Source organism: Calliphora vicina, chromosome 4 (assembly GCF_958450345.1).
Source record: "Calliphora vicina chromosome 4, idCalVici1.1, whole genome shotgun sequence".
NCBI classification, from domain to species: domain Eukaryota; kingdom Metazoa; phylum Arthropoda; class Insecta; order Diptera; family Calliphoridae; genus Calliphora; species Calliphora vicina.
This window is the reverse complement of record NC_088783.1, coordinates 49,981,336-49,993,476: the sequence shown is the minus strand read 5'-3', so window position 1 is coordinate 49,993,476 and position 12,141 is coordinate 49,981,336. Positions and strand designations below refer to the sequence as shown.

The following is a 12,141-nucleotide window of genomic DNA, read 5'->3' as shown; positions in this document are numbered from 1 at the left end:
AATATTCAACCGGTTTTCTTTAAATGTTAGGGGGCTGTTATTTTGTTTGTATAAGTGTTAATTTTTGGGCAATGTCCATCAACTTGGAAAAAAAACACTCTCTAACTACTAAAATAAATATTAAATTCAACTTTATACAGATTTATTTAATGATGAAATTTTATATTCTTGTGCATTTCATTTTGGCTATACTACTTAAACTTACTACTATTATGTCATTTTCCAATTAAGTATAACAAGAAATATTTAAGTTTTAATAATGTTTAACTATAGTTTAACATGTCTGTTCAACATGAACTTCATAAATGCTAATATTAGTTTAATCATTTTATGATGTTTAACTAAACACTGTGGTAATGGGTGAGTCAATGAAAGTAAATAATTTGTTTAAGATATTAAAAGTTTTCAAAATTTTTGATATTCTTATGAATAGAAATGTTTCCTTGTTTAGTTATTAAACTGCGTTTTGGAAATTTTAAATTTAATTTATAAAATTTAAATATATTTTTGGTTTAATATGAAAAATCCACAACCCACTGTTTAATTAATTTATTAAATAATTTCATGTCTTATATACGAATATATTCAAACATAATATTCTTTTTCGTTGAATTGTTTACAATTTTTATATTCTGTTCTTAATATAACCATAAATAAAAGCTCGTGTTTGAATTTACAAAGCCCAATAATGAAATAAAACCAGATCTAGCTGACAAAGAATAAAGTTTGATGATCTTTGGTTTTGAAAAGTTATTGATGTAAATATTTTTAAATAACATTCGAGCTCTATTTTTGAATTTCAAGTGAATCATAAAACCACATAAAGGGTTTTATATTACCAACTGTTGAACTTAAGATTACAAATCTTCAAACCTCAATCATCTGTCACATAATTTTGAAATATTTGCTAAAAGCAAACAACGAAAGTTTACATTTTCAAATTAATAACATTTTTGTTTGTTATTGAGTTTAAGAAACCAATCAAGAGAAAGAATATAAAGCAGCAGTTATGCACTGACTGCTAAAGAAGTCAATGTATCTCTTTAATACAATAATTTTTCATTCTGTATAACTCGACTGACTGTAATTTATATATATTTGGGTTATTTGCCAATATATGTGATCTTTGTAATGTAAATAGAAGTCAATTGGTTGCTTCTTAAACTTAGGACTTTTATAAAGAACATTTTAGACAGAAAAAGTCATTAGTTTAAGCCTTAATGTTAGGTATTTTATAAAGAAAATTTGAGACAGTAAACGGGGTTGGTTTAAACCTTAAACTTAGGCCTTTTAAAAAGACAATTTGAGACAGTATACGTGGTTAGTTTAAACCTTAAACGAAGGTCTTTTATAAAGAAAGTTGAAGACAGTAAACGTGGTTAGTTTAAACCATAAACTTAGGTCTTTCATAAGGAACGTTTTAGACAATACTCATGGTTAGTTTAAACCTTAAACGTATGACTTTTATAAAGAAAGTTTTAGATAATAATCATGGTTAGTTTAAATCTTAAAGGTAGGACTTTTATAAATTAAAATTTGAGACAGAAAACGTGGTTAGTTTAAACCTTAAACGTAGGTCTTTTATAAAGAAAATTGGAAGCAGTAAACGTGGTTGGTTTAAACCTTAAACATAGGTCTTTTATAAAGAAAGTTTAAGACAGTAAACTTGGTTAGTTTAAACCTTAAACATAGGTATTTTATAAAGAATGTTTAAGACAGTAAACTTTGTTCGTTTAAACCTTAAACGCAGGTCTTTTATATAGAATGTTTAAGACAGTAAACTTGGTTCGTTTAAACCTTAAACGTAGGTCTTTTATAATGAAAGTTTAAGTCAGTAAACTTGGTTAGTTTAATATAAAGAAAATTTGAGAGAGTAATCGAGGTTAGTTTAAACCTTAAACTTAGGTATTTTATAAAGAAAATGTGAGGCAATAATCACGGTTAGTTTAAGCCTTAAAAATAAATTTTATAAATAAATTTTGAGATAGTAAACGTGGTTAGTTCAAACCTTAAACGTAGGTCTTTTATAAATAAATTTTGAGACAGTAAACGTGGTTAGATGAAACCTTAAACGTAGGTCTTTGGTAACCAGAGTTTTAGACAATAATCGTGGTTTGTTTAAACCTTAAACGTATGGCTTTGGTAACCAAAGTTTTAGACAATAATCGTGGTTTGTTTAAACCTTAAACGTAGGGCTTTGGTAACCAAAGTTTTAGACAATAATCTTGGTTTATTTAAACCTTAAACGTAGGGCTTTGGTAACCAAAGTTTTAGACAATAATCGTGGTTTATTTAAACCATAAATATAGTTCTTTGAAACCAAAGTTTTAGACAATAATCGTGGTTTATTTAAACCTTAAATGAAGGACTTTGGTAACCAAAGTTTTAGACAATAATCATGGTTTGTTTAAACCTTAAACGTAGGGCTTTGGTAACCAAAGTTTTAGACAATAATCGTGGTTTATTTAAACCTTAAACGTAGGGCTTTGGTAACCAAAGTTTTAGACAATAATCTTGGTTTATTTAAACCTTAAACGTAGGGCTTTGGTAACCAAAGTTTTAGACAATAATCTTGGTTTATTTAAACCTTAAACGTTGCGCTTTGGTAACCAAAGTTTTAGACAATAATCGTGGTTTATTTAAACCTTAAACGTAGGGCTTTGGTAACCAAAGTTTTAGACAATAATCTTGGTTTATTTAAACCTTAAACGTAGGGCTTTGGTAACCAAAGTTTTAGACAATAATCTTGGTTTATTTAAACCTTAAACGTTGCGCTTTGGTAACCAAAGTTTTAGACAATAATCGTGGTTTATTTAAACCTTAAACGTAGGGCTTTGGTAACCAAAGTTTTAGACAATAATCTTGGTTTATTTAAACCTTAAACGTTGCGCTTTGGTAACCAAAGTTTTAGACAATAATCGTGGTTTATTTAAACCTTAAACGTAGGGCTTTGGTAACCAAAGTTTTAGACAATAATCTTGGTTTATTTAAACCTTAAACGTAGGGCTTTGGTAACCAAAGTTTTAGACAATAATCTTGGTTTGTTTAAACCTTAAACGTTGGTCTTTGGTAACCAAAGTTTTAGACAATAATCGTGGTATGTTTAAACCTTAAATGAAGAACTTTGGTAACCAAAGTTTTAGACAATAATCGTGGTTTATTTAAACCTTAAATATAGGTCTTTGGTAACCAAAGTTTTAGACAATAATCGTGGTTTATTTAAACCTTAAATATAGGTCTTTGGTAACCAAAGTTTTAGACAATAATGGTGATTTATTTATACCTTAAATGTAGGTCTTTGGTAACCAAAGTTTTAGACAATAATCGACGTTTATTTAAACCTTAAATATAGGTCTTTGGTAACCAAAGTTTTAGACAATAATCGTGGTTTGTTTAAACCTTAAATGAAGGACTTTGGTAACCAACATTTTAGACAGCAATCGTGGTTTGTTTAAACCTTAAATGAAGGACTTTGGTAACCAAAGTTTTAGACAATAATCGTGGTTTGTTTCAACCTTAAACGTAGGGTTTTGGTAACCAAAGCTTTAGTCAATAATCGTGGTTTGTTTAAATTTTAAACGTAGGGCTTTGGTAACCAAAGTTTTAGACAATAATCGTGGTTTGTTTAAACCTTAAACGTAGGGCTTTGGTAACCAAAGTTTTAGACAATAATCGTGGTTTGTTTAAACCTTAAACGTAGGGCTTTGGTAACCAAAGTTTTAGACAATAAGCGTGGTATGTTTAAACCTTAAACAAAGTTTTAGATAATAATTGTGGTTTATTTAAACCTTAAACGTAGGTCTTTGGTAACCAAAGTTTTAGACAATGATCGTGGTTAGTTTAAACCTTTCTTTTTCGAAGGCCAGACAGAGTTTCATAAGAAAGCAAATTGAGTTTCTAAGCAAAATTCTCACTTAGTCTGGCGTAAATATCAATCTTATATTTAATTTCATTAAATAATCTAATCAAGCATTTCTAAGTGTAAGATCATTAGAAAATAGATAAATAAAAAAATCTCTAAGGCCGATAGAAATTCATTTGAAATATTAATAAAAAACGAATAAATTAAAGAAATTGTATAACATATTAACGCATTTTATCAATTATATAAAATACAAATAACTAAATCATGAGTAATAATTTTTATAAAAAGTTACGTGACTGTCTTCAAAAGATTTAAATGCTCTGAATTATTTTCATGCAATTGAAAATGAGCACAAAAAATATAATTAAACAGCAAAAAAAAAACATAATTTTTTTTTGATGACTATTGTAATATAATTTCATTGATAACTCTTTAAAAAGCAACAAGAAATACTATAGTTACTACTGGTATTTTTAGCAAAACGAGGTTTAAATTTACTACCTGTTAATAATGTGTAATTATTTCCTCATTTAAGTAAATAAATAAATTAAATAAATATGACACATGTCATCAATTGTGATTTTTTTAAACTAAATCACTTAATAAAAAGTATGATGCTTTATTAAAATGCCAAATTGATGTTGGTTGGTTAATTTAAGACTATTAATTTAATTTTATTTATTTCAATATTTTATTAACTTGAATTTAAATAAATTTAGGAAACAGGTTTTGTAGTATTTATTATGGTAAATAGGGTTTGTTCTAAATTTTTAGCAACAAAATTTAGTATGAGTTTTTGCAGAAATTGTTTGCTATAGGCTAAGCTGGGGAGGCCTTTAAATGTTTGTAAAACCTTGTGTTTTTAATTAATTTTAACTAATTTTATATATTTTCTGCCTAGTTTTGCATTGATGTATATAAAAACATTGAGAAAATTGTTTCCTTGTGTCATTGGAACTTGTTGCCAACTGAATTTTTTTGGTTAAATTACTAGAATTTGTAGTTGCAGATCTTTTGCTGGAATTGTCATTGCTACAAAACTAATATTACTACAAAAGCACTTGCTGGTAATGACTTATTAAAGTCCCTATTTGTAAGCGTTTGTAGTAAGTACTTGCCTCCAATGACATCATTGTGTTAAAAAAAATAAATTATTAATGTTTTTGTTATTTTTGTTTTATATTGTTTAAAATTAAGGAAATTAATTTTGAAAGAATGTAATTATTTCCTTAAAACTTTAATCAATTATACCAATGAATTTCACAAAACTTTCAAGATCTGGGTATTTCCCTCAGGCGTTTTTATTTGATTCTTTGTTTGTTTGGCTTTAAATTTATGTTCAAACAAAATCAAATCGCCATCGCTTTAAAAAAAAAATTATAAAATTATAAACAAACATAATTTGCAATTCAATTAGTTTTATAGTCAGTTGGTTAAGCTGGAGCAGAAATTTATTGAATGAAACGTGAGATATTTGAAAATGTTTTAACATTTTAGAATATTTATGTTATGTTTATTTATTATTCCAATACGATTTCGTCATTATTTATTTAAACGCGTGGGTAGTTTGAAATATGGCGTTTTAATTTAATATAAAATTAAAGCATGAAGAGGATTCTAAAACGATTAAGGAGTAATAAAAATTCTTTAAAAATTTAATTTTGCTAGAATTTTAAGTGTTAGAATTAATATCAGAGACATATGGCAGAAAATTAAAGTCAGGGAAGTATCCCTGGCAAATTTATTCCAGAAAATGGGTTTTAAACATATGTATTTTCTATATGAGGTTATCAGTGCAAAAGTGGTGTAACCCCAAATTGTTTATTTAGTGGTATATTCATCCCACACCACATTTGCTACATTACTTTTTTATATTATGATCTGTGCAAAAGGAAGCTTACCCTACTTTTGTATTGATATTGGTAATGTAAGGACTGTATGTAACACCAAAACAGCAATCAAAAAAATTTTTGAGTTACACCACTTTTGCACTGATAGCCTCTGTTTATTTATTAATTTTTTTATTTGTCTGTGATTTATAGGAGCCTAAATCACTGGACCGAACAATATGATACTTTTTATTTTGGGCGTGGCACTTCCCATACAAAGTAAATATTTGGTGTATGAATTAAAAATGAGGGATTTACAAATCTGGAGATCTATAGTTGTGGAAGTCTTAAAATTGCGCCCGAATATCTCACTTATTATTGTAAATAGTTTTGTTAAAAATGGGCGGTATTGTATTAGTGGGCGTGACAGCTCCCATACAATGTAAATCCTTAATTTCGAATATCTGAAGAACTATAATTACTAAAGTATTTAAACTTTGTATGAATTAATTTCTTATCACTATACGGAGTTTGGCTAAAAATTGGGCGGGATTGTTTTAGTGTGTGTGGTAACTATCATACAAAGTAAAAAGTTATTTTCCATTATCTCAAGAACTACAATTGTGAAAGTCTTCAAACTTTATATAAATCAGTTTCGTATCACTTCATAATCATAAAATGAGTGGGATCGGAACAGGGTGTAAGTCACCTCCCATACAAAGTAAAAAGTGATTTCTTAATATCTTGAGAACTATAATTACGAGATTACACAAACTTTGTTCTAATAAATGTCTTATCATTTTACATAGTTTGTCAGAAAATTGTCGGTATTGGATTAGTGCGGGTATGTGTTTGACGGTTTGCTTGAAACATAGGCTACTTTTTGTTTTGAAATTTCAAGTGGGGTTGTACCTCCCATATAAAGTTAAAATATCTATGAAACAGGAATAGAGTGCTCAAATTTTACATGAGCAATTCCTCCGTTTGTATAAATGTAGCAATAAATGGGAGTAGTAGCCACTGTGGGCGTGGCACCTCCCATATGAAGTAAATTTAAAAAATCGAATATATAGGATACTATAAGAGTCCATAAACTTTGTACCATCAATATTAATATTTAGGACAAGAATGGGCGGACTATAAATAGTGGTCGTTACATCTTCCATAGATATGACAAATTATATAAAGGAGAAGTTATAGCTGCTGTCAATATGAATATTTAGGACCAGTGATGCCAAGTGTAGGGAATTTTCCCTTTTTGTAGGGATTTTTTCCCAAAATTTCACATGTAGTGAAAAAGGAAAAGATTTTTTACTTTTATCGAATTGTAGGGATTTTTTGCAATGGCAATTTAAAACTACATATTATGTATTTTCCAAATATAAAATTAAAAAAACATAAAATTTGTTTAAGCATATCATTAGAATTTCGTAAATCTGGTATAATATGAAGTAAGTAATAATGTGTGGCATCTTTAATATCATCACCACTTTCAAACTACATACATATATAGTGATTATCTCAAGGCGTATTAACTCAGTCACGCACTCACCTTGTTAATACGCCTTGGATTCTCCTTTTTACGGTATTTGACATTTCCTTAAAGAACTAGCTACAAGAGTAGATTCTATAATAAATTTTCTTTTGAAGTAAACACATGTTTGGTTTTGTGCATTTTTTAAATACATACATACGTACTCCATCTTCGCAGGTCTCATCGATTTTAATAAGTAACTTTTTAAGAAATAAATGTCATTATAAATTAAAACACAAAGGGAAAATCAAAAGTGAGTGTAGGGAAAAAAAGGAATTTTTTTTCATAAGCGTAGGGATTTCTGAAAAAATCTCCTGGCATCACTGTTTATGACACAAATGAGAGGACTTCCAAAGAGTTATATAAATAAAATAAGTAGAGAGAGCTATATTCGGCTGTGCCGAATCTTATATTCACTTCTCCAAATTATACTGAAAAATATTTTTATTTAAACAAAATAAATAAATTTTTTTCGAATTTTTTTCCAAAAGTTTTTTCCAATTTTTTTTTTCATTTAAAAAAAAATTTTTTTTGGAAAAAGAATTTTTGGCAAAAAAAAATTTTTGATGAAAAAAAATTTCGGGTTTAAAATATGTTTCCCGATTTTGACTCATTGTAGGTCCAACTTACTATACATCGTTGCAATGGACTTTGAAATATCTATCATTAGATATCAATATTGTCTATATTAATGACTTAGTAATCCAGATATAGATCAAAAATAGGCCAAAAATCGAGGTTGTCCAGTTTTTTTCCTTATATATCAGCCATTTGTGGGCCGATTTTGTCGATTTTAAATAGCAACCACCCTGGAAGAATTCCCTATATATTGATGTATGTATGTATGAATCATGTCTGTAAGTTATTTGGGAGCTATGGAAAGTTGATTTCAATATACAGACGGACATGGCTATATCGACTTCGCTATCTATAACGATCCAGAATATATATACTTTGTGGGGTCGCAAATGAAATATGTAGAACTGACAAACTTATATATAACCTTGACACTCATGGCGAAGGGTATAAAAAAACAAATGGAACATATTTTCCCCGTTTTAGGAATTTCGGTATTTAAGTAAAGACAATCCATCTGTATAAGTGCCAAATTTTATTACGATATCTTAAACTGTTCGAATTTTACACCTATCAAACTTTAAATTTTTCTTTAAGAAAAATCACAAAATCATGAAATTTCAGCTTTTAATGGTAGTGTTCGGAAACATTTTTAAACCCACCACCAAAAAGATGGAGATATAGTCATTTTGCAACACATCGAAATATTCACCACAGAAATTATATTTATTCTGAGTCCCTATAAAATTCTAAGACGATATAGCTATGTCCGTCCGTCTGACTGTCTGCCTCTGGAAGGCACGATAGGGCCACTACAGGGAAGGACCTAGGGAGATGAAATGTTCTCAAATATTTTTTGTTTATCAGAAATATTTGGTATTCAAAACGAGCAAAATCGGCCAGGTAGAACCAGAGTTAGGCCTATAAGTATAAGATATACACTTAATAAAAGCCTATATCAATGTTTATCTATGTTTTGAAGTGAGATATATGTAATTTAGTCAAGCAGTAAAATAATAAAAAAATTACCGAAAATATGATTTAAAATTGTTTGAACTTCTGGCGCTTCTGTCGAGAAAACGAAATGTCCAATTGAAAAACCCATTTGTATTGGAGGAGAGCAGATTGTCAGCTTCCGAAAAAATTTCGTTTTTCCAAATTCTGAAGATACCGATTATTATAATTTTGTCCACCTAGATTTTGATTTGGAACCACAGTGCTCTGGGAGCTACATATGTGTGCCGATCACTGCCTTAGATCAATATTTAGGAGAAGTTTGGCGAATAATCTGAGATTTTCAACACAAGTGCTGTAAAAAAACACAGCACCTCGAATATTTTTAAACCATCAAACCCACATAATTATTTAAAAGCTTAAAATTATGTAGTACCTGATGTAAATCAGCAATATATAATTATAAACAAATATTTTCTCAAATATTTATTAACTCTACACAAATTACTAATTCCATGACTTTTTAATGTTTCTTTGACAGGTGCTGCTTTAGAAAATGTTTAAAATTTGTGGTAAGTAATATTTACAATGTGTGCAAATTTTTGACAGTTTGACGTCAATTATTGCCAACTAACATACAAACATATTAAGACAGCTAACATAACAATAATAATTGCTGACAAATCGCAAGACAAAGTGAATAGGCTCAAAACCAAAACTGATTTGAAATTCTGTTAAAACCAAAAAAATAGGGAGAGAAAAAAAATTTAAACAAAAAGTTGGTAAATATTTAAAACAAATAAATGGAAAAAACTAAAGATTTTAACAAAACAAATCAATGGTGAAATTTTATGTGAACTGAATGGAAATTAAACTACCAAACACACACTGGCTCTCAAACGTGCAAAAAGTGTTATTGAAGTGTAATTTTTTTTAAGTAAAAAAACCAAAAAAAAAAACAAATTTGTTGAATTGATTTAAATAATTTTGTTTCTATGGAATTTTGGTCAATGGCTTTAGATTACATGATTATTTATACATACTTAAAGGTTGTTTGTTTTATACAATTGTTGAATTTTTTTGAATTGTTTTCGGTTTTTTTGCCAAAAAAAAAATCAATGATTAAACAAATTTTTTTGACACTTTGGCAAAACTTCAATTAAACCCAACATATAAACGAAAATGACAGTCATTTAGTCACTCAGTCAATTACATGCTATGCATGTAATTGATATACATTTTCGAAGGTTACCTACTAAACTAAATTATGGGAATTTAACCTCTTGTTACTTACCCCTTTCACTTTCTTCTATATCATCAGTTTCCGTTTCATGTTCCAATTCTATCTGTGTTATGGTAAAATTGGCCGCCATATTGCTCAAATTTCTATCCAAAGTATTGTATTCAAGTATAGTTTCCTCGGCAAACAATTTCAAACTATAGTTGACTTTGTCCTCAAACAAAGAAGCAATTTTATTTTCCAATTGACTGCTGGAGCCCTGATCACCACCATCACCGGTTACACTTAACAGATTCTCCTCTATATTACAGTTGTCCTTTAAGGAACAGGTGGCAGTTTGGGCTGAGGCCGCATCCAATGTGTAGACACATTGAAGTGCAGCCACTAGCACTATTATTAGGGTAGCACCCTTCATTTTTAAGGTTTTAAAAGTTGGTTTAAATAATTTTTATTGGTTTTCTTTGATTAAAAATGCAAAATATAATTTCTTGCAAAAGTTTGAATTTCAACTGAATTCCACTTCACCATTCATTTGTAGTTTCTTTTTTCTTGTTTTGGATTATTTTTTTTTTTATTATTAATAATTCGTTTATCGTTTTATTTTATTGTATGATTTTTTTTATTTGGTTAAATATTTGTTAAACACTTGTTCGTTTTTTTGTGTAAGTTTTTTTTTTTCAATAAAATATTGTTTCTTTTTCAAAATGCTGCAATATTAAAAAATACATTGTTTGGTTTTTTAAATCTATTTGAGTTTTGTTTGCTTTGCTTAGATAAATGATTAAAAGCGTTAATAATGCGTAACCAATTGCAAATATTTATATAGTTTCAACTATTAGAATTGATTGATTAACCCTTAAATGTTAATCTAAATTTTCCTAAACAAGTGCTTCCAAAGAAGCGAAAAAGAAGTAGACTATTTTAGTTTAAATTTTGGGATTGGAAATAAAATTTATTTAAGTTAGAAATTTATGATATATAACACATTTTATAGCAATTTAAAATGGTTACTTTTTAAAGTAACCCATTATTTTTTTGTTTATACCATTGGTTACTTTACCCATTATATTCAGTCTATATAATATTCAGTTTTAAGAAAACTAAATAAGAAAAATTCTTATAATTCGAAAACATTTTGAATGGTTACTTTAAAAGTAGTCGGATTTAAAAAAGTAACCACTTCTTTTAAAGAATTTATGATGGAGTTTTATAAAAAATTTTAATTTTGGATTCAGATGATATGAAATTATTAAATTTTGCAAAAATTTTAAATGGTTACTTAAAAAGTAACCAGAAAATTTACAAGACTTATTCAATATTGCTGGAATTTAAATGATTTTTATTAAAGAAATACATTTTTGTTTGAGACTGTAAGAAAATTTTCAAGAATTTTTTTTAATTTTTCTAAAATTTTAAGTGGTTACTTTTAAAAATAACCGATTAATATTAATTATAATTTCCATTTCTTATGATTTTTCCACATAAAATTTGCTTTGGAATTATAACTTATTAGTAATCAATAAATTATAAATTATTTTTAAATGGTTACTTTTATAAGTAACCCATTATCTTCAGTCTATTTTATTAAGCTTATTACAAGTCTCATATATATTCAGTTTTACGAAAACTAAATAAGAAAAATTCTTATACTTTGAAAATATTTCGCATGGTTACTTTAAAAGTAGCTGGATTTTAAAAAAAAGTAACCAATTCTTTTAAAGAATTTATGAGGGATTTTTATAAAAAAATTACAATTTTGGTTTCATATGCTATGAAAATTTACCAGAATTATTATGTTTTGTAAACATTTTAAATGGTTACTTTTGAAAATAACCGACTTATTTTAAATTTCATAAAAAATATTACGGATGTAAAAATCTGCTTAAAAATGTATAGAAATTTACTATAAATAAAATAATTTTTAATTTATTCTGAATTTTAAATGTTTACTTCTAAAAGTAACCGACTAGATTTAGAAAAGTAATCAGTTATTTTAAGAAATTAATTGATTTTTGTTATCAAATTATTACAGTTTTGTTTGAGACTTTAAGAAAATTAAAATAAATTAATTGATTCTTTGAATATTTTAAGTGATTACTTTTGAAAATAACCAACTACTTTTTAGTTTTACTTGCAAATTCTT

The 12,141-nt window shown here is 27.5% G+C and overlaps 1 protein-coding gene across 1 annotated transcript in view; it reads right to left on the bottom strand.

Moving 5' to 3' along the window:
* Positions 1-10,571, bottom strand: part of drd (drop dead) — a 52,738-nt gene extending 42,167 nt beyond the window's left edge. The window contains exon 1 of the mRNA XM_065508303.1: positions 10,053-10,571. Within this exon, the coding sequence (XP_065364375.1) occupies positions 10,053-10,413 (361 nt within the window). The 5' untranslated portion in view covers positions 10,414-10,571. The remainder of the gene's footprint in view (positions 1-10,052) is intronic.
* Between the last annotated feature and the right edge of the window lie 1,570 nt (positions 10,572-12,141).